This window comes from Magnolia sinica, chromosome 1, assembly GCF_029962835.1.
Source record: "Magnolia sinica isolate HGM2019 chromosome 1, MsV1, whole genome shotgun sequence".
Classification (NCBI taxonomy): domain Eukaryota; kingdom Viridiplantae; phylum Streptophyta; class Magnoliopsida; order Magnoliales; family Magnoliaceae; genus Magnolia; species Magnolia sinica.
Window position 1 is genome coordinate 116216853 of NC_080573.1, and position 23443 is coordinate 116240295.

General features: G+C 39.4%; 2 protein-coding genes across 3 annotated transcripts; both read right to left on the reverse strand.

Moving 5' to 3' along the window:
- Positions 1 to 1249: 1249 nt before the first annotated feature.
- LOC131255199 (uncharacterized) lies at positions 1250 to 15259 on the reverse strand. Its single transcript, XM_058255897.1, has 6 exons — positions 14735 to 15259; positions 8339 to 8509; positions 4410 to 4668; positions 2662 to 2880; positions 1888 to 2156; positions 1250 to 1753 (listed from the first exon to the last, which is right to left on the reverse strand). The coding sequence occupies exons 1-6, from the start codon at positions 15257 to 15259 to the stop codon at positions 1604 to 1606; spliced, it is 1593 nt and encodes a 530-aa protein (XP_058111880.1). The 3' UTR covers positions 1250 to 1603.
- Positions 15260 to 18223: 2964 nt separating this feature from the next.
- LOC131255209 (D-glycerate 3-kinase, chloroplastic-like) lies at positions 18224 to 23217 on the reverse strand. 2 transcript variants are annotated; one of them, XM_058255906.1, is made up of 12 exons: positions 22957 to 23212; positions 20756 to 21156; positions 20415 to 20494; positions 20257 to 20308; positions 20136 to 20177; positions 19943 to 20021; positions 19811 to 19842; positions 19651 to 19719; positions 19232 to 19306; positions 18977 to 19093; positions 18783 to 18833; positions 18224 to 18410 (listed from the first exon to the last, which is right to left on the reverse strand). In XM_058255906.1, exons 1-12 carry the CDS (start codon positions 23177 to 23179, stop codon positions 18234 to 18236), a joined length of 1398 nt encoding a protein of 465 aa, XP_058111889.1. In that variant the 5' UTR covers positions 23180 to 23212; the 3' UTR covers positions 18224 to 18233. The 2 variants fall into 2 exon arrangements, with proteins under 2 accessions (XP_058111889.1, XP_058111894.1); XM_058255911.1 differs by lacking the exon at positions 18224 to 18410 and adding an exon at positions 18556 to 18629 and having other exon boundaries at positions 18660 to 18833; positions 22957 to 23217.
- Positions 23218 to 23443: the final 226 nt, after the last annotated feature.

Below are 23443 nucleotides of genomic sequence, written 5' to 3' on the forward strand. Positions count from 1 at the left end.
TGAGCAGAGCACCCTTATTCTTGGGCCACAGCATCTGCACAAAGGCGCCAACCCAACATCTCAGTTACTCCACACATGAGCCAGCTTTGACATAAGGTGGTGGGGGTTTCGGTCCGGTTCTGGGGTGAAACCGGAACCGAACCGTTCCTAATGGTTCTAGGATTTTCGGAACCAGAACCGGACCGTTAGCACTCTAGAACCGAACCTGAACTGGACCGTGAAAACCAGTTCGGTTCCGGATCGGTTCCACGGTTCCCGGCTTTTTAAAATCCAGCCCAAATTGATATGAGATGCATTTAAAATCCAACAAAAGTCATTTTTTAAGGGATGTTTTGGTATTCAGTTCACGGTGTCAGTCCGAAGCTACATTCAAATTCAATTGCCTTTTGTATCACACCCAAATAGTAATTACCAGTTCGCTTCCACTTTAGAGAACTATTGGCTAAAGTGCAACCTGTAGACCTTAAATACTGTTGATTCACCTAGCTTTCCAAAGCTCAACAGATAGCTTACAAGATGGATTCATACAGCTTGGACCCTGTTTGCAATCTGTTTTCGAGAGGGATATGAAAGAAAATAAATTGTTAAATAAGCTCCCTATTAACATGTTTTCCACTTTGATCAAGGGCATTTTGGAGAAACAAACAGATTACTTTTTGGTATGAAATCTTCGGATCCACGGTTTGGATCAACACTTTGGTTCACGGTTCAATTCGGTTCTACAGGCCCCTAAACCGGAACCAAACCGTATCCAATGGTTCTTGAAATTTTATAACTGGAACCGGAACCGGTGCTGTCTAGAACCGGACCAAACCGGACCGATCCAATGGTTCCAGTCCAGTTCCACAGTTCTACCGGTTCGATGTGCACCCCTAGTGGGGGTAGAGGACCTAGGATCTGCATGTGGAAATAGTGAATTTCTCCTACATAATTTGCAGCTTGTAGAGATTTCCACAGGCTTAGGCTATCATTTTGACTTTAATAAATTGCAGCGAGTGGAATGGCCATTGTGCTCAAGTCAGCTCTTTCCCACATTGAGCCCACTGGCCATTTTGACAGAATTCTTATTTCCACTCTCGAGCCACATACAGTGCAGTTGCACCCTATTCCATAGGAACTTCTATTTCTGCAGGTTTTGATAGGGTACAGTGCCCCATACCATGATACCAAACAGGGGTGGGTTTTCACCCCTGAATTGCATCTTGGTGATGATCTGAACTGCTGTCATTACTGTCTTAACAAAGCTATGATCTTATAATCATGCTTCATTGATGATCCTGACCTTTGGCTCTTGGATTTGAATATGAGCCAATAAGAATTTACTTTTCAATGTTCCCTGTACACAATCATCCATTCAATGTTCCAAATTCATCTCCATACACAATCATCCATTCAGTAAATCTTAGGATGGCCCCCCTGTGGCACAGATAATGAATGGTTCAGATCATCATCTAAAAGCAAGGGAGTGAAACCACCCATGTACCATAGCTGTGATACGATGGTCACTGTATCCTATCGAAACCCATATTCTGAATAGAAATAAACCATCACACCTATCAGGAGGACGCGACAGGTAGATGAATTGTAGAGGAAGAATGCTGGCTCAACCGAATCTCCTCCTTCCCCTTCCCCTTCCTCTTCCCCTCCCTCTCCCTCTAAATTCCCTTCCACCGTCATTTCGATCTTCAGCTCCGCCAAAGTTGAACATGTTCATTCGTATCCAATCCGCTTCTGATTCGGAACCCGTCTTTACCTGAACAAGTTGAGAAATATGAACATGACAACAGAAAACAAAAAACAAAAACAAAAACAAAAAACAAAACAAAACAAAAAAGAGAGACTTTCAAAAACAGCTGCAAGGGGAAAACAGGTATTAAAGGTACTGACTTGAAAATCCTCCAAATCTAATTGATTCTGTAGCTGCCGAGCGAGCTCCTCATCATGGCTAACATCTTGGAACCCGTGTCTTATGGGAGGTTTTGCCCCACCTTTCCTCCTTTCCCATTCATCTAGAGTGAAAACTGCAGGGTCTTCTTGCTTGCCTTTTCCTCGATATTTTGGACCTCTTGATTGCCTTTCACCCTGGGCCGGCTGACTCATTCTCTGTAGGAGTTTCTGTGCAGCAGCTTGATTTTGAACTGGAACAGCTTCAATCGCTGCCGGTGCACCAATATTAATATCAATACCACATCCCAGTTAATAAAACAAAAGAGTGTGATGAAAGAGCGAGTGCCTACTAAGGCTACTAGCTGCAGTAGAATTTCAAATCCCATCTCCTATTACGCGTATAAGCCAGATCCTGGTTGTTCCTCAGGTGGGAACACCATGTCTCGTGTCCCAAAAGCCCAGGCTAATCCGGTTCAGGTGTGACGTGTACCTAGAGGATTGTTGATTGATCCTTTTTCACCATCCATTACTCCACACTTGAGTGACCCATCTGATAACAGGACCAAAATGTTTTTTGGGCCATAGCACATACATGGATGGAGCCCACCCGATGACAGCCTGGATCTCAATGGCATGTTGGCGAAGCTCATGAGCGGCCATCACATCCATCAAAGTTGAGCCTTTGACATGGTGATAATCACCAAAGGTCTGTATAATTGTTGTTCAATCTTCTGCTTAAGTATAAAAGAGAAGTATAAAATTCTAGTGATTTACCTTCTTTTGGCCTGGATTCCGAGCTACTTGGTTTGTCTTCATTCCTTCCAGCAACAGAAACCCTAGCTGGATCATCATCCATCTTGTTCGTGTTTGAATCACTGGTTTGCTGGCTCTTCTCAAGAATCTTCTGGCCATGGTTCCTTCCAACTTGTTGATCATCAGAACTTCCACTCAATTTAGAAGGCAATGCGACTTTTGAGGTTGGCTTGGGAGGATCTGCAAGTTGCCAATGTTAGTATATAAATATCATACAGACATGTTTTCCTTAAAACTCATTGCGGAAAGCTAACAAAATCTTAGAATTGAGCACTAATTCGCTAAAAAAGAAGTATGGTTATACATTCTTTTATTTCTATTATTTGAATCTATTTAGCTTATAATGATCCAGAACTGAGTGAGATTTTCAAGAAGTGAAGCTTGCATCAGCTGTTAAGAGCAGCTGAAAATTCTAATGGATAGGGTAAGTAATGTTGTGGTTAGGAGTGGCAGGTTCAGTTCAGGTCAGCATAAGCCCAAGCCAAACCCGTTTGCTAAACAGGCCTAAAATCCAGGCCAAAGCCCAACCCATGATACAAAATGAGATTACCACACCCAACACATGAGCAAATTCCTAATCCCAAGCCTGGCTCAACCCAATCCACTTATTAAAAAAATATAACAACAATAATAATAACAACAATAATAACAACAACAATAATAATTTGTATTGGAAGAACTCGAACAGAGCCTTTTGCAAGGTTCCACACATCTCTACCACTAAATCAAGTGTGAGGTTGTTGAACCCTACTTTTCATTTGTATATAAATACTATCTATGGAAGGATCAGATCAGGCCAACATCAACCCAAGCCCAACCCATTTACTTAAACAGGCCGCTTTTTTTTTTTTACCCAAACCCAACCTGAAACCCAATAAACTCAACTTGATCCAATAGATTCAACCCGTTTACTTGAATGGGCCATGTCTTTTAAGCAGGTCATGTTGGTTGGCCCATAGGTCAAGCCGACCCACTGCCAGCCCTTGTTGTGGTTGTCTTTGATAATTGTAGTTCTTATTGGGAGTTGGGTTCCGTTGGTTCATAACGGAGGAACCACTAAATCGCAGTTTATTTGCTTTTGCTCAAATCTCGAAGGAATTGCTTGATCTTGAGCTTGGAGTGGATAAGCTTTTCAATGGTCTGAAAATTGTAACAATTTGTTGCTGCTTTTCACATGAAGAGTGTCACAATCTTGAGTGACGAAAATTTACACACTTGTCTTCTTAAAAATTGATTCCACATGGCTTCCTGGCTCAACTTGCCCCTTGGTATCTCAAGTTTTCTAATTTTTTGCCTTGGCTTCTTCTTTGCATCAGACACCAGCTTTCAGACATGCTTGTTTTAGAACTTGGAAATCAACAAAAATCCCTTAGGGACTATTAGACTGGGAAACTTTTGCAAACTGTTCAGAAGATCTACACATGGTGGGTCTTATTATGATACCATGCTCATGGCTACGTTTACAATACATTCCGTAAACAAATAGAGGATAATGTAGATGGAAGAAGCAGGGATGCACATTCAAAGGGTAAAACATGGCCTGACATTACCTTTTCCAGAGACGGGACATGTGCTGACATCACTTAATGGTCTCATATCAAACTAATCAAGGAACCATCTTCCCCAATTAAGAAAACCAGAACAAATCGACACGCAAAATATAAAAACATACAAGAAAAAATGCAGAATAGGAAGTTTCAGAAACTGACCAGAATAACTGCTATGTGAACTGTGCTGCTGAGGGACCTGACGTGGCCGCACTTCAATCTGCAACTTTTCAAATGGTGGAGGACCAACACCTTCACCGCTTTTAGATAGCCTCAAAGTTGATCGAGAGAAACCTGAATATTTCTGACTCATCTGCCACTCCTCGTAAAGTGATGGAACAAGACCGCCCAGTACAGTTACCACTTTAGAATCTAAACATAATATGCCATTATGTATAGGGATTTTGCTTTCCAGGCGAACCTACAACCAGTATTCAACAACATAAATGTAAGTAAATGAGTAGAAACTGCACTTACATCCACACGGCATTATTCATTGCCTTCATTGGGCATCTAGAAGGGGGGAGGCACGCCAGCTCGAATAGTAATAAGTAATAGCACATTCACAGGGTCATAAAATAAGTGGGGCATAACACCATGATCAGGATAAGTGTTTGTGCAGTATGCTTGGATTTTCAGTTTGTACAAGAGGGAGCTATGGTTCAGTGATCCAAATGGTTGTATCATTATGGGCCCACCAAGGATAGACCATTGACCAAGAATCTCCCAAACGGGGGGAAAAAGATGGTTAAGAAAACAATACAGCAATGATTCACATTCAACACAAAAAGGCCACGTATGCAATGATCAGGATCTTCCAATGTGAGGGATTTTTGGTGCATTGGCCATCCACAGTTAGTCCCACCATATTAACAGTTTCGATCATAAAACCATGGCCGCACATGTACAAACTGAAATCCCAAGCACATTATAAAAACTCTTGGTCCAAGGATCATATGATACCTCTACAATAAAAGAAAGAAAACTCATATGCATACTCATGAATGTGTAGTATAATCACAAAGCATATAAAAGTGTTAGCTTTAAGCATTTCTACAGCCATGTCCACCATGTAGAGTACATTTTTACCCCAGCAATTTCCATGTTTTCCTATAAAGGCCTTCCCAAACTTAAGGGGCCATTTAGTTTTTGTTAGGAAGATATCTCACAAGAACATCTGCTGACATGGTATCAAGGCCCTGTCCACATTAGGAAAAGGTCATCCTCATCTGCCCTCAGCCAAATATAATCTCTGTGCAATATTGTAGGAAAAATGGCGGATGAGGATGAGTTTTGTCCAACATGGAGTCACTGACACCCCATCAGCAGATGTTTATTTGGGATATCTCCCCAATGATAAATCAATTATTAGGAATGGAGGGAAGTTTCCCCACAGTGCATTGTAAATAATATTTTGTTGGACTCTTCTGCTTATGTAACTACTCATTTCGTAGTTTTACCAAAAAGATAAAAAAAGCCTATGTTTTTTTTTTACAGTACCCTCTCATATATTGGAAAATGAAACGAAGTAATCTTCGATATACTGCAGTCATCCCATTGAGTTGTTTGGTTTTCAGAGGCTCCGTGAGACACTACCTTTCAAAAAGAAAAAGAAAAGAAAGTCGTTCAAACTCAATCTCCTAGACTCATAAGAGCCGCATGTCTGTGTATCATCTTTCCCATCATCGTCATCGTCATCATAGCCTTGTCCCAACTATTAGGGATCAGCTTTACGGATCCTTCATTGTCGAAAATATCTAAGACCACATTGGGCCTATATAAGAGTTTGATCCTTCTTTGTCAAAAATATCTAAGACCACATCATCAATAAGTGAAAAGGACCTCTGGCCTGTATAAGAGTTAGATAACGGCATAATCTATTTCACTTATGCATAACACCTATTTTTTTCTCTGCAGCTCTATTGGATAGTATACAGTCTGCAAATAATTTTTTCTTTTAATAACTACTCACAGAGATTTGTTTGAATGGGATTTCAGCTGGATGGCCTATTGAGCTGGCTAACTTGAGAACTTCAGCCCACTTGGGCCACTAGCTAATCACACTAAAATAAGTACACCTTTTTTAACCCTTGAAAAAATGTGTAGTTATTTAATAAAATAACTGCACCTTACTGGTATTTACTAAAAATATTTCTTTGCATCTGTTTCTTTTTTTCCGGTTTCTCAATACTGGACATTCCACAGAAACGAAGAACAACAACATCATAGCGGACATTTCCCCCTTAAATGTATAATCTTACACTGGCTTGTTTCTAGCCATCTGTGAGTGTATCTGCAACATTGCCAAGTTGCTGATCAGCAGAGGGGCCCACAATGTCGACAGTCTTAACCACCTAGCAGAATGACTCATGAACAACAATCCTAATGGTCCATGTGGTGGGCCTCACCATGGATCGGCCACATGGCATGGGACTCATCTCTGTTAACCTTCCTAGTTGGTCAGTAGTAGTACATTGAAGCCTCAATACAATGTTCACACTGCTTGGAGATCTTGCTCATAATTAGCAAGCTCACTCTTCGGATCCTACAAACTGCAGAATGAAGTGCGTTAAATCTTTGCGCTTTAACAGGAAAACACGTACATCAAACTGACTGCAAACCAGGTTATTACACTAACAATTAACACAACTCCAAACCCTCCATACAAAGAGCTTTATGCTTATGATGCATTTGGTTGCACCAAATATCATGAATTTAGTGCAACCAAAAACACCCTTAATCATGGGAGGAAAGGAATGCCAGATGCTTCCACAATGAGAGCAAGTCGGCAGAAATCATTTACCAAAGGGCAAGATTCCTAATCATAGAGTGGGCCTCCAACTTTGAGAAGCTCAAGGATTGTAGCCTGTAGCTGGGTCGCCATCTCGGCGGATCAGTGTTGTTTCCTTTTGTAGCTTGCTTTTTTGTTTGCTTTAATAAAATTCCAGTAAACTTTCAACAACAAAAACAACAACAACAACAACAACGACAAAAATGCCCTTAATCTTTGGAATCAAAGTGAAAACAATGTATCTTGTGCCCAATTTGGAAGAGAAGCCAAATGGCATTATAGCACCATTTGCAGACCATCGAATGCCTGAGCAGGAGACCACACTGTTCGGGAGTCTTCATTGTGCCTTGGGGAGTGCTTGTTCTCCCACTTCCCCAATGTCCCCCATAGGGCATGGCATTCAGATCCAACCAAGATATAACTCAATGTTATTATTGGATGCTTCGCCATTTATTTACATGCAGCATCAAAACAAAGCCTTAATTGCTCCCTAGAGCTCTTGGCACTCAAGTACCTCCGACCCATTATCATCAATTTCCTCATTTTCTAGTTATTATTTATTGCCACATCCTCTCCATTAGGAATTAAATGATCTAAGGAGATCTTCTGTAGCAATTCACAGGGCGATTCACTTCTACAACAAAAAGCTCTGTGGGGCCCATCATGATGTATATGACACATCCACTGTCCATCTGTTGTGCTCTCTCATTTTAGGATGCAACTCCAAAACTCGGGTCCATAAAAAAAACTCTCAAGTGGACCACACCACGGCTAACAGTGGGAATTGGAAGCACACATCGAAACCTTTTTGGGGCCCACCATGATGTTTATATGCATCCAAACCATTCATGAAGTGGGTGCAGCCAGGATGAAGGGGAAAACAAAATATCAACCTTATCCAAAACTTCAGTGTGCTATGGGGAGGTTCCAACGGCAGGTCTCCATCCTTACTGTTCGGTGGTCTATGGGGAGTTTCCCTGTTGCGTCCCACTTGAGTTTTGGATCAGCCTGATTTTTGAGTTACGTCATAACATAATCTGTCACAAATGAAATGATGGACAGAGTGGATGTCACAAACACATCACAGCCAGCCCCACAAAGCTTTTTGTTTCACACCCTTGTAATATGGGAGGAGTACATGTCATAATTACATGGCGAATAGCTGTAGCATTACACTTAGAAATTTATACAAGCACACAAGAGGCAATTTAACAGACCCTCATCAATATAATCACACATTGTCACATCTCTATTAAACAAAAAAAAAAAAACCTTCAATGATTGATGCCAATTAACATACCTTAGAGCCCGGAACAATCTCTTCGGTGATTGATGCTATTGGAGCATACTCTATCGCAATTACCTCCGAACGCCCATCAGTGAGACAGATCCGAAGGAGACGACGTCTGCGCTGTGAATTCTTAAATGAAGCCTCAATGCTACTTTGATACAAATCCCTTACAGATACCAGCTGTTAAATGGCAAAAAGAACTCATAAACCCAAAAGTCAAAGTACAATCAGAGACATGGAAAAGGGAAATTATGCAATCTGCAACTGAACTAGCGGCACTTAGTTTCACCCAGTGCCAAAGCTGACAGGCAATGCTGCAAAAGGAAATCCCCATGGATAATCCTAGACATCCAATTGCCATTCCTGAATCTGGATGTTTGAGAATAAAACATAGCCCACAGTTCGTATGCAACAGGAAGAAGCCCACTAATCAGATGGTTGTATTGTTTGATGGAGAAATCTTGTGATCCATCACCCACCCAATGCAGGCCCACCATACTGCTTCGATTAATATAAGGTGAGCCCGAACCAAGGAATTCAATATCGATTACGTATCGGCCGATACGTAATGGTAACGGTCCACCCCGTTACCCAATACGGGGTCATAACGGGCACCCCCCCAATTCTGTAGGCGTAACAGCCATTACTGCCCAGTAACGGTCGTATAACGGCCAGTTTTTTTTTTCTTTTTAAGGTCCGATTTTTCATTTTTTTTTATACTTCTTTCTTCCAAACTCTTCCTAAATCATTTTATTGCAATTTTCGACCACTCTTATCTTGAAATTATAGATAAAAACAACTTATATTAAGGATTTTCTTGATTCGAAGCTCCATGGGCCATTTTTCAAAAATTCCTCAAAAATAGGTATTTATACATTTTATTCAATGTATTATTGTTTTAATAGTAGAATATGATGTGTTAATCATAATAGAACATATTAATGTCCATTTAACAAATTGTTGTTGTGATTTTATATTTTTTTATAAATTTTTTCTATTTACGCACTATTTTCAGCCCTTTTTTTTTTTAATTTGAAAAATCATTTTTTATTCAATGTGTTGTTGTTTTAATGGTAGAATATGATGTGTTAATCATAGTAGAACATATTAATGTCCATTTTACATATTGTTGTTGTGATTTTATATTTTTTTATAATTTTTTTCTATTTACACACTATTTTTGGCCCTTTTTAATTCGAAAAATCATTTTTTATTTAATGTGTTATTGTTTTAATGGTAGAATATGATGTGTTAATCATAGTAGAATATATTAATGTCTATTTTACAGATTATTGTTGTGATTTTATAATTTTTTTCTATTTACGCACTATTTTGGACCCTTTTTTTTAATTCGAAAAATCATTTTTTTAATGTATTGTTGTTTTAATAGTAGAATATGATATGTTAATTATAGTAGAACATATTAATGTCCATTTTACAGATTATTGTTGTGATTTTATAATTTTTTTCTATTTACGCATTATTTTAGGCTCTTTTTTTAAAAATTCAAAAAATCATTTTTTATTTAATGTGTTGTTGTTTTAATGGTAGAATATAATGTGTTAATCATAGTAGAACATATTAATGTCCATTTTACAAATTATTGTTGTGATTTTATATTTTTTTATAATTTTTTTCTATTTACGCACTATTTTCGACCCTTTTTTTAAATTCGAAAAATCATTTTTTATTTAATGTGTTGCTATTTTAATGGTGGAATATGATGTGTTAATCATAGTAGAACATATTAATGTCCATTTTACAGATTATTATTGTGAATTTATATTTTTTTATAATTTTTTCTATTTACTCATTATTTTTAGTCCTTTTTTTTAAATTTGAAAAATCATTTTTTATTTAATGTGTTGTTGTTTTAATGGTAGAATATGATGTGTTAATCATAGCAAAACATATTAATGTCCATTTTACAGATTATTGTTGTGATTTTATATTTTTTTCTATTTTCGAATTAGTGACTTTATGTTAATATTTTCTTATATTAGACAAGTTTCGGAGCTTCTTAGGGTTTAGAACATAAAATCATCTTTATTGATTAGATTCTGAAAACTGTATATAAATTTAGAATAGCAAGTAGACTCACAATCTCACATAGACATAAGTCATATTTAATCTATATCTAGTATCTACCTAAGGAAATGTCTGAGTCTGGCCAACAAGTAAGTGAGGATATTGAATGGCAACATTGTCAGAGGGTTGGTGGTACTAGACACCAAATGAAGTGTAACTATTATGATAGACTAGTATCTGGTGGAATTACACGTCTCAAACAACATTTGGCACATCGAAAGGGTCAAGTTGCGGGATGTACTAGAGTATCGAAAGAGATAGTGATTTTAATGCAAGCCAGTCTGGATGAGTCGAAAGGTAAACGTGCTACTAGACAAAAGAAGAAAGATGAGATTTTGGATGCGGCTCGACAGGAGGTGTTTGGTCCTGAATATATGGGTGTTCGTGATGAAGATATTATTGATTCTGACGAAGATTCAGATCGGGAATTAACTATAGCTAGAAGAGAGAGCTTGCGTCTAACTTATGAAGAGGAAGAACATTGCCGCATGTTTGGCGCGAGTGGGTCAATACGTGATACAGGGGGGCAATGGAAGTAGGAGTGCAACTGCTTCTGCAGGTGGGAGTGGGGGGGGGGGGGTAGGTTTGGTAGGTTACAACGTATGTTTGGGAGCCGACGAGAGACATCTTCACATGATGCCCCTATACATTTGGATGAAGAAGTAAATGAGTCTAGGAGACCCTCTATTGATCCAATCCTGTTTAGGAAAGAATCAATTATATAAAAGAAGATAAAACAAATGTGGAGTAGAACTTCCGTTGAGAAGGCAGGCAGAACAGCAACAAAGTTATTTATATATGCCAACATACCTCCTAACGCAACCAATTCTCCATATTGGCAGGTGGTACTTGATGCAGCAACAGAAGCAGGTGAAGGAACTAAAGCTCTCACGGCTAGGGATATTAGGAGGAAATGGACAGATGCAGAGTATGCGGATGTGAAAGCATACGTGGCTACCTTTAAACTTGTATGGTAGCTACCTTTAAACTTGTATGGTAGCTACCTTTAAACCTGTATGGTAGGCCAGAGGATGCACGATCATGTGTGATGGTTGGACTGGCCCAACCAGACGCAGCATGATCAACTTCATGATGTACTACCACTTCGGAACTATATACCACAAGTCAATTGATGCCTCAGATGTAACAAAAGATTCTAATTATATTATTGGACTATTGGATAAAGTTGTGGATGAGATTGGAGAGGAGAATGTAGTGCAGATTGTGATAGATAATGAAGCATCATATAAGCTTGCAAGACATAAGTTTATGAAAAAGAGAATACATCTTTTTTGGTCACCATGTGTTGCCCATTGTATTAATCTTATATTGGAAGATATTGGGAAGAAGGAAGATATTGGGAAGAAGAATGTTAAAGAAATGATCGAAAGGGCAAGAGAGTGACGACATTTATCTACAACCATAATCAAGTAGTCGCAATAATGAGGAAGTTCACGAAAGGACGAGAGTTATTGAGGCCTACGGCGACTAGATTCGCAACAAACTTTATAGCATTAGAGAATTTATAAAGCATAGGGGAGAGTTGAGTGAGATGTTCGCTTCCCGAGATTGGTTCAACACAAAACATGGGCAAAAGACATCAGGGACACCGGTTGAAATTGCGAACACCATACGGGACAATAAATATTGGAAGACGGTTAAGTCGATCCTAAAGGTTATGAAACCACTAATGAGGGTACTCCGTTTTGTTGAAACCGACGAAGCACCTATCATGGGCTTCCTATTCGATGTCATGGATAAGGCAAAGTTGGCAATTCAACGTGATTGTAAAAGTTGGGAGTCTTATTTAAGGATAATCAACAAGAGATGGACAAGACAACTCTATTACGATTTTCATGCAGCAGGTTATTACCTAAATCTTAAGTACAGATATGCCCAATCATTTGTTGTGGATAATGAAGTTCGTGTCGGGCTAAAGAATGTGATAAAGAGATTAGAGTCTGACTTAGATATACAAATAAAGACGTTGAATGAATTAGATACATTTGAAAATCGCCAGAGTAGCTTTAGAGATGCTCTTACACAGCATGCAGTATCTAGGTTGCAACCGGCCGAATGGTTGATGAATTTCGAAGAGAGTACAAAGGCTCTCCCAAAAATTGCAGTAAAAGTTTTGAACCAGACAACATCTTTTTCTAGCTACGAAAGGAATTGGAGTTATTTTGCGCTTATTCATTCAAAAAATATGAATAGATTGCAAACTAGGACATTAGATAAACTTGTCTTCATGCACTACAATATGAAGCTAAGAATGCAACGACATCATAGGAGCATTACATCCGCCGATGACACAAACTACTGTTCAATAAACTTAGACAATATTTATGATGAGGATGGCCCGCTTTTACCTTGGTTGGAAATAAGGGAAAAGCAAATTGAAGAGAATAGTAAAGAATTAGAAATTGATGACCCACTAATACGCACAGTGCAACAAGAAAGTCGTGCAGCTGTGTTGGACCCAGTAAGAGGGGCAGCTTTTATACCAAGTACGGCTCAAAATCAACAAAAGAGTACGAGCAGTGGTAGCGTGACCGTGTCGGATGATAGTGATGATGACACCCCTGCCCCTACCCCTGGTGCTGGCACTTCTGATATTGCTCAGCACACCATACAGCCGTCTACAAATCGCGATGTCGATGAACATCAATAAGGTAGTGCACGAGGTCGGACTTATGAGTGTACTGAGTCACGATACAGCAGCAGAAGGAGGGTAGGTCTAGTGGTGCACCAGGTCCGGGAAGTCCGGAACATCAACAGGCTCATGGTCCTGGTTATTATGATGAATATTCTTATGGTCAATTGGATTATGATTATAGTTATACTGAGCCTGTTCCATCACATTCATGTTGGAGTGGTCCTCCCGATCCATATCCATATGATTATAGATATCTAGATCAAAATCCAAGTTACTCATCACAGACACTCTCAATCTCAAGATTCTCAACAGCCTGAGTACGGGCACCAATATGGCTATTCGACAGGCACTGGTGGATATCCTTACTCGGTGTCGGAGTCGTTGCCTAGTCAGGATCAGTCATCATCTGGTTTCGTTGATCTAATATTTCCTTCTGGCACTGGATATTATGTATATACAGTACCTCCACCTATTGGAAGGCCTCAGCCTGATGATGACGATGATGTGGAGGTTGAGCAACCACAAAAAAGCAAACTTTCATTTTGGTGGTGACTTATGATTGTAAGTATATATTTGTATTAAGGTAAGTATTTGCAGCAAACAGCAGTATTATTGCAAGCAGTCAAGCACACACTTGACACTGTCGAACTTGTATTTAAAATAGCTCCCCTGATAACCAATCAAGTAATCCTTAATCAAGTTGCTGGGGACTATATCAGACACTACTATTTTTATTTTTTTTAATATTCTTGACTTGAGGATGACAGGTCACAGGACAGGAATCACAATCAAAGCCAGCTACAGGTATGTTAAATTGTAAATAAGTTAATATAGAATAAATTATAAAAAATAATTGCAAACACCTACACATGTAAGATATTTTCATATTACATTCATTCTAATATATCTATCATTGATAGTAAATAGTTAGAAAATTAAATATACGAGTTTTGCAGTCAAATTCAGGTTGTCCCATATTTTTTTGGCAAAAAAAAATTTGCAGCCTTACGGTCCGTTACGCCCCCGTATTGCCGTTACACCCCCCCCCCCCCCCCCCCTATCCGTATAGGTAACAGTGGGCACCTTTACGCCCACCGATACCAATACGGAATACCTTGGCCCGAACTGTGCAGAATTCTCACCCAAACAAAGACTATGCGGATTTGGGCCAACTCATTGTATGATACCTGCATTGAAAGAGGAAGTATAAAATGTGTGACTGAGCTAAATTGCAATCTTACGGGCGGGACCAACCTTCCGGTGGTCCAGGTCTTTATCATGAACATGCCCAAAGAATTTCTTCCCCATCGGCATTTTAAAAAAATCCCAATGAAGGCAGACTATCAGTTAAACCTTCAATTTCGAGAAATTAACACCATCCGGCGGATGAAAATTTCTCATTGTAAGGCCGATCCACCGTGGGGCCCATGATATGAACGGTCCGGATCATCGAAAAGCAATTCACGCATGAAGTAAACGCCGTTTTGTCCGCACCCAGCATCATACAACCCTTCATAAGGAAAATTAATGAAATCCAAGAGAAACCCAATTCTCCAATCAAAACACAGATCATAAAAAATAAAAATAAAAATAAAACAGAAATAAAACAAAATCATTGAAAGGAGAAAGAATAGCAGAGATGGAAAAGTGGAGAGCCTTGCCTGAAGGATTTTAGGGCCGTGTAGATGGGAAGATTTTCTGATGGAAGAAGGATCTGGCAATGATTTTCCACCGATCTCTCTCAAATCCATGTTCATCAACTCTGATTCAACACGACTCAGCACACCGATTTCATCAGGACAGCTGCTTTGGAAGAGGCCACGAAGAACATCTCCAGCTTCTTCTCTGAAAAACCAGCCCCTACGTACCAGCTCTTCTTTCATGGCTTCTGGAGACGAGATTTTCTCCATTTCACGTTCTTCTTCCTTGCTCTGTCCCCTTCTGTTTTTTCCTTCAACCCTCTTTATTCTTTTGAGAGGAGAACTGAAGTGGTGGGGAGGAGCGGCTATAATGCCGTTTGGGGTTTTGTTTTGGGAGGCCGTTTCTCTTGAAGTCCCTTGTAAGGCACACGTTCTAAGTGGGGCCCACCGAGGTGGTCGAGAAATCCAAGCTGTCCAGCAAATCAGGCTAATCCAACGATTATTTAGGCTGCCACCTGAATTTAGAAGTTTTCGATGGTTGTCCATTGTTTTCCATGGTGGGGCCCACTGTGTTGTTTATACTGCCAACCATCCCAAAGGAAATTCGTGGGCCCGCCATAATGTATGTGTCTCATCAATTCCGTCCATCTATTTTTCTATATCATTTTATGGTATGTGACCAAAAATGAGGTATATCCCAATCTCAAGTGGACCACATTACAGGAAATAGTGTTGAATGAACGTCCACCATTAAAAACTTTTGGGGGCCATAAAAGATTTGGATCAATCTGATCTTTGTTTTTTTTTCCCTTCATCTGGGTATTTATGACCTAATCAACATATTGGATATCAAATAAACAGTACAGTGGGTCTTAGGAGGATTTTAATGGTGGATATCAAATTAATATTGTTTTTCATGTGGTGTGGTCCACCTGAAATTTACGTCCCTCTCATTTTTTTTTAGGCCCTAAAATGATCTGTAAAAATGGATGAACGGAATGGATGAAACACATACATAATGGTGGGGCCCAAAGAGCACCGACCACCAGCCCATCAGGGGGAGTAGCCAATCCGTTTCCCATCCCAAAGTTATATGGGCCCCACAATGATGTATTTATTATATCCACACCGTTCATCCATTTGGCAAGATCATTTTAGAGTATGATCTCGAAATGATTCACATCCAAATCTCAGTGGAACACACCAAAATAGCAGTGGTGAGAATGATTCTCACCGTTAAAACATTCATAGGGCCCACCATAACGATTATTTTCCATCCAATCCGTTCATAAGGTCACACAGACATGAATGAAAAGATAAAACAAATATCATATTGATCCAAAACTTCTGTGACCCCAAAAGGCTTTCAATGGTAGACCTTCAATCCCCCGCTACTTTTTGCAGTGTGGTCCAATTGATCTTTGGATCTGTCTTATTTTTCTGCTCAAGATTTACAATGAGCTCGCCAAATGGACGACATTTTGGATATAACACATGTCTCATGATGGGACCATAAAACTTGGTGACGTCAACACCCCAGCCAGTTCGGTGGTGTGTGGTACACCTGCCAATCCGGATCAGCAATGCGGCCCACATAGATTGGGTAATACCCCCACCAAGACCTAGCTAAAGGGACGGTTCATGTGGTCCATCCATTTTGTCATATCATTTCAAAGTATAAGATTTTATTTTTATTTTTAAAAAAAAAGAGAGATAGATCCAAGGCTCAAGTGGACCACACCACAGGAAGCAGTGCTGAGAATAACACCCTCCTTTGAAACCTTTCTCAGGTCCACCTTGATGGTTAACTACCATCCAATCTGTTCATAAGGCCACATGGACCTGGATGAAGGGACAACACAAAAATCAGCTTGGTCTACTGTCACAAGGCTTCTTTAGCCTGTCATGGGCTCAATCGGGCTAAAAATGCCTTGAACCTAACCTTGGGGCTGGTAGGCCAACCTTGTAATTAAAAGAAGTAAGGGTCAAAGGTTTAAAATTTGTTCAATGTTTATTTCAAGACCATTATTATTTATGATAAATTTTCATGACCTTTCATTTAATGATTAATTTCGAACTGTACACGTACGTTGAATGAAAACCACTAACAAGTATCTAAACAATTTATAACAATAGCCCAGTTAATTATTAGACTGAACCATTAATCAATGGCTTCAGCATGGGCCTAGATTTCTAGCCCAAGCATAGTTGTCAGGTCATAATAATATTACTATATTTTCAAAATCTTGAAGATATTTGTCACACTGGTTTAGGGCAGTGGCCCTAAAGAGCTGAGCTGAGCCTGGGTGCCTGGCCAATTGCCACCACCCTATTGCTGTAGAAGAACCTACCTAAAGATCCTGCAAGTACACCCACTGAAATCAAAGGCGAAGGAACGTACACCCACTACAATCCAAGGGGGAAGGAACAAAAAAACCTTAGCTCACTTCTTTTTTCAACATTAAGTCTGTCTGCCTGACTTAGGCATTAGAGGGTCCACTGCTTGTCCTTTACATACTGTCTATGCAGGTACATTAAGTGGACTCGCTTCTGTAGCTGACTATATTTGTCCATCCAAGTTCTGATGATAACATTTTGCAAAGAGGGTGAGAATTGAGAATGGTTTTTTTTTTTTTTTTTTGGAAAGAAAGGGTGAGATTTGAGAAGATTGTGTCACCGCTTTCTAAGGTAAATTATGAATAACTATATTAACGAAAACATGTTTTGACTGCACAGGCACCTTCAGATGCATCCTTTGTTTTTTTAACACACACCTTCACACCCACACACACACCACAATGGGTACTCTTAACCATGGTTAATGGCCCTCCAACAACAAAGATATGCCAAACGCGATTTGGATGTTCTAATCCATGGCCATCCGTGGGGTCTACTGTCTATTTTGGAGCCATCATATCAATCGTTGGCAATCACCAGGCAATAGGTACAGGCTCAAGGCCAAGGTATCTGTGGTATCAGCTCTCTGTGGGCCTCACCGGATGGATCCTGCACCAAAATTTCCTAAATTGACCCACAGCCAGCTCCATCCCTCCCTCGTATTCTGTCGATAAAAGATTTTCTTTTCTTTTCACGATTGTAGTTCATTCATCATCTTACATGTCTCAACTCCATTGATGAGCAGCAGTGTCAATTCAGCCCTTTTGTTTTCTTTGGCAATGACACTAATCACAGAATCTAAGAAAACTTGCACTTCTCCATATATATTTTGAGTTTGAAATATCGTTTTGTTTGACATCTCCACAATTGAAAGCAAATGCACCAAATGTGGTAGGCATGTTAGAGATGGGGACTTTCCAAATCTTGTTTTCTTATCACCTTTAGTTCTCACACATTGGAAACAAGTGAGGAGAGAGTAATAAAAAAATTTCCTTTCATTCCATATTTTGTATCTATATTACATTACATACATGTTGAATTGCGAATACATGGATCTCCCCAGTTGACGGGATTTCAGCTTATAATCAATACATTTTGTAAAAGACTTTCAAAAAAAAAATGCCTAGTATTCTTTTCTAATGAAATGATCATCAGTTTTTTCAGATGGGATTGGATTCCTCTCTTCATCGATTTCGACGACAAGTAGATGCTCTGTATCAGAGTCCTTGGGCCCGTCCGAGTAAAGGGTTGAAAGATATGCCTTGTATGCAGGCAAGTACCGCGAAACAAAATCCAGGACCTGCACAATCCTCCAAAGCTTAGCTTCTTAAACTAACCAACTTCAATATATGGCATGTCTTTGGACACTTGTTGAGAATCGAAAATCCCAATTGAGGACTCAATCAGGTTTTAAGTTGACTGGACTTGTCTCAGAAATGATAGAATTTTTTATTTTTATTTTTTTTATTGATTCAAAAAGGTGATGTAGAACCCGTAAAAGTCACAAATCGGGTTTCGAGTTTTCAAACCTTGTTATTTAAATAGAGAGGTCTAAGTTAAAATCGGCCATTGTAGAAAGAATGGTAATTACATCAGCCCATGTACAGATAATTAGGGGATACGAGGCAAGATTAAAAGAAGGTAGAAGAAAATGATGGATGAAGAAACACACCTCTTCATCAGACATACCAGGTTTGCCCTCCGCCCTCATAGCAACCTCCGCCTGCAAAGTCATACAGGTGACAGTTTCAAAAAATGCAGCCATGAGAATGATGATCGTCTTGATGCAGGATGGAAACATAAAGTCTAGATTTTTTTCTTTTTCTTTTTCCCGTCAGAACTTCCATTCATGAAAATGTTACAAACCTGCAACCGCCACTGAAAGACGCAGCTTGGGTCCTTGATCTTGATAATTATCCACGACTGTACAAACTTATCCCATGCATCATAATAAGCTTTGAGTTTTTTGTTTATGATCTCCAGCTGGAATATGAAGTATGATATGAGTAAAAACCAAACTGATTAACTAACAAGAAACATGCATTTTGCAAAAAATACACTAACCAAGCACATGCAATGTAAAACAGATGCGAGCGTTGGATCCCTTTTTCAAGGGCTAACCTGTGGGTCAACTGCTTTGACGACTTTGTTTGGTAGAGTTTTGAAACCAAGCATCCAACCTTCGAACAACACGACCTAAAAAACCACAATACAATCAAAATACTGAACAATGATCATCCTATATACCATACATAGAATCAAAAGGTTGTTTTGGGTGTTCTTGAGTGCACTGCCAAATTCATGGTTGACAGGGCTTCTAATTCTATGGCAGACGTGTAAGTGTTGGGTGGGGCGGCAGACAAAACAGAACAGCATTATGAGGGACTGTCTGCTCTTTCCATCCAAGGCCACGAATGAAATAGAACATGAAGGCTTTATTGTCATCTCACTAGTGAGTTGGACAAAGGACATCCTGTCCACCCCAGGAAGCAGGGGTCACCCATTCATTGATTTCAGTTCCAACTCATAGATGCCCTTACCTCTAGTGGCCCTTCAACCTCCGGCCATGTCGAAGGATCAGCTCTGTCACCTCTCCCACCATGGGCCGACTGAAAAAAAATAAATAAATAAATCAGCAATAAGCAACTGCAGAAATCCATCGTGAAATGCAAAAAAGTTAATTTTATATTTTTTGCTTACTTTATCATATCGAGGAAGCTTCATTTTCATGCCTGGATATAATACATATAACTGGTTATTACTCGAATGAACTCAATGCTGATAAAGAATCATATAGACTAACTAATACAAAAAGTGAAACGAAGGACATACCATCTTTGGTTAGTTTGGTTAAACCCGTCAGTATATCTACTGAGAATGGCAAATCATGAGTTCCAGCATTCCCTCTCAACTGAAAATGCAAAAACATAGATAATCTTCAGAACATATGTTTCAAACTCCTACATATAGAGAAGTATCATTTTTTCAGTTGGAAGTCAATGCCACATCATGCGTAGATCTGTACCTCTAGGAGAGAATTTCCTGGATTTTCACTCCTCACTTTATCCTGCATTTAATAGACATGCATAAGCAATGAAAACTAACAAAAAGAACCATTCTTAATATAACTCCACAACAATTTTTACCTGATCCTCGGCTGTCAAGTAGAAATCATCTATAGATATTGTTGCAGATTTCCTAACAAAGAATGGTTGACATCAGCAGAGAATTGATACTAGGAATCCTATATTCTACAAAAGAACTTCACCCAAGATCAATCATATAAAAGATCTTGTCACCATACCTGCCGGTGACTCGGAAAAGATAATCTAGAGCAAATACAAGTGTAGTCTTCCCACAACCTTGAGGAGCACTTACACCAATCTGCAGTGCAAAGAGTCCTACTTATGTAAGTGCCCAATTCATCTCATCGAAGAACATGTCCAAACAAGTAAATTTAGTTTGGTTCTTGATAGCAGAATTTGAAGAATCATGAAAGAGTTCCTTTCTGCTAAAAGAATCTTCATTTGAGATCCCAATCAGCCAGAACAAGGCAATTTGGTTATTTCCATCTTCTAAGCCTAACTATTGCAATTCAACTCTTGCATACAAAAACACAAAAAGGGGATAGGATGGCATATATACCACTAAAGGAGGTATCTCATCCCCATCTTGAAAATTTGACCTATGGTGAAGGATCTGATCTTCACACCACAAGAACACCGGTATATAGTAGTGATAGAATCTAGCTTTTTGGGAGGTTGTCAAGTTCAGCTCATTAAGCCCAAACAACCTGCACAAGTGAAGCCCGCACTCCAGCCACCTGTCTATAGTTGCGGCCACTATCTCTTGAGTCATACCCATTTTTTTCATCAGAGGGCCTGCACATATGAATTCGAAAAGGTCCTGCACAGATGAAATGAGTGCAGGTGACCTAGGGAACACTGAACGCAATTCAGCCAGCCTTTGCCCGTTGATGGTGACAGCATTGTAACATGCGGAGGAGTCTTGCAGCCAAGGCCGTCCACGGTTTGCAAGGAGAAAAACTGGAAGAAAGATAGGACAAGTAGAAGAAGAGAAAGGGATTGTTAGTTTTAAAAACAGTTAATTCAGTATACAGCATAAATCTGAAAGCTGATTCGTAATTGCACTTTCTAGGCATTAAAAATGTATAGATATATCAGTTTGGAAAGAAGAGCAAAAACAATTAAGGATGTCTTATAAGTTAATATTAACTAGATCCTATGAATATCACCTGTCAGAAAGCCAGTATGCATGATACCAGTATATATAGAAAAAAGATTCACGAAGATGATTAGCAGCTTTTCTTTAGTTTTTATACTCTAATTGTAGGCATCAAAAGACACCAAGGTCACTGAAAGGAACTAAATAACCAGCAAGCAGTTGTTCAACAATTTGTGTGTGTGTGTATTTTATTACCCTTTAAACTTAAATTTTATATATATATATATATATATATATATATATATATATATATATATATATATATATATATATATATGCATGTGTGTAAAGGAATCTGTCTGTCACATTAAAGAAAATATCATTGAAACAGTATCTGATTTCCTTCCAAGAAATTTACTGAACAAAAGCAATGAGATAAAAAGACGTGAGATCCAAAACATGTATGTCTAGAAAAATTTCATCGTAAACATAGAGTTTGTAGTCTCAAATTATCATATCTCAACAAATTCTAGAACACATTCGATGATCAGGCAGACATAACATACACACCCATTTGGTGTACGAATCTAAAGCAGAGCCAAGGAATTTCTACAACAAAAGTAATCAAATTAAAATCATTTAAAAATTAATTACAATGATAAACAAAAATAATCACATTCTTTAAAAAGAATCAAAACCTACAATCTGAAACTGATCTATTGCCTGTAATTTGGAAAATCGAAAAAAAAAACCGCAATTCATACAAACCAGGAGGAAAACCTTATAAAACTATCATCGTTGTCGTGATTTCCAAACTAATCCAACCCGACAATCCTAAGCGGAAAATAAAATAACAAAAAGTCTAAAATCCCAACATACTGCAGAAATGAAATTTTAAATATCAATACAAAGAAAAGGAATCGTTGGGGCATGAACAGGAATAGCATCCATATGTGCCCATTCCGTACAACTGGCCCCAAGGTTCAGTCATCTCAACCGTTGGTACAGTGGACCCCACTGGGGTCTTGGATCAACCAAGACATGGAAGGCCTTAACCCTTCGGTCAGTCCCTGCAGTCCGGAGATGAAGACAAAGGTCGATGGACGACTAGATTATTCCAATCTGGATGATTTTCCTTTTTGTGATAGCCCTCATCCATGGTAGGGCCATCAGAACAACGGCTAAGAATAACCGAAAAATGGGCCCCACCGATCACTGGTACAATCAGAATCATACAATTTCAACATAAAGAAAAAAAGCTCTAAAACGCCATAACAGCCAAAGACTGCAGCCGTTATCCAGCGCAATTGCTGTTACGAAAAATAACGGTCGTTTTCTCCATACATAAAGCTGTTAATCTTTGAAATATGGTTTTCGTTCATAAGCAATGGCTCTCGTTTATTCGGGAAAAACGGCCGTTAGGTATCGGGGCGCTTTCCATGGCAAACATATGTTCGAGCGACTAACGTCCGTTATAATGGACATCAGATTTCTGGCGTATCATACCGTTCACCGCGCGTATCGCCCTACATAGGATGTTTCGGGCCGATACAGGGTATCGTTAATGGACGATACAGATAAGTATCGGGCGATACGCACTTGTTTCGGATGATACTCGAAAGCCGAGAGAGAGAGAGAGAGAGAGAGAGAGAGAGAGATACCTGAAGCCGGTTGGGAAGGCATTTTGGAGAGTATGGAGAAGAAAGGGGACAGAGGAGAAAAAGAGAGATTCTTTTTGTAATTGGCAGGATTCGAAGGCGCTACCGTTGCTTTGGAGAAAGGATGAGAAATGGAAAATGAGATGCGAGAGAAGGCGGAGCAAGTGTATTTATAGGGAGGGAATCGAAGCTGCTGCTCAGCAACCAGCACGTTTGAACCGTCCATCTCTATCTCTCTCCGTCTCTCACTCTCTCTCCTTCCTTCGAAGCTTCATCTGTCTACGTGGGAAAACGCGGGAGATGGCGCGGAGCTGTTCGAGGTTTAAGCAGAATCTGGAAGCGGAATGGCTGGTGTACCACACACCACCGAACTGGCTGATGTGCTTACGTCACTAAGTTCTTTGGGTCCGGCCATTAGGTACGTGTTATATCCAAATTCTCCGTCCATTTGACTAGCTCGTTGGAAGCTTGAAACGAAAAATAAGACAGA

What these genes read in the sequence shown, in the direction of transcription:
- LOC131255199 (XM_058255897.1), bottom strand. Translation starts at nt 15,259, where the DNA reads ATGGACAACCATCGAAAACTTCTAAATTCAGGTGGCAGCCTAAATAAT. An exon ending in AGATTGTTCCGGGCTCTAAG is followed by an intron (nt 4,669 to 8,338) that starts GTATGTTAATTG and finishes TACTGGTTGTAG; the next exon opens with GTTCGCCTGGAAAGCAAAAT. An exon ending in TAGATTTGGAGGATTTTCAA is followed by an intron (nt 1,754 to 1,887) that starts GTCAGTACCTTT and finishes CAACTTGTTCAG; the next exon opens with GTAAAGACGGGTTCCGAATC.
- LOC131255209 (XM_058255906.1), bottom strand. Translation starts at nt 23,179, where the DNA reads ATGGACGGTTCAAACGTGCTGGTTGCTGAGCAGCAGCTTCGATTCCCT. An exon ending in CAGGAAATTCTCTCCTAGAG is followed by an intron (nt 20,022 to 20,135) that starts GTACAGATCTAC and finishes TTGCATTTTCAG; the next exon opens with TTGAGAGGGAATGCTGGAAC. An exon ending in AACCAAACTAACCAAAGATG is followed by an intron (nt 19,843 to 19,942) that starts GTATGTCCTTCG and finishes TATTATATCCAG; the next exon opens with GCATGAAAATGAAGCTTCCT.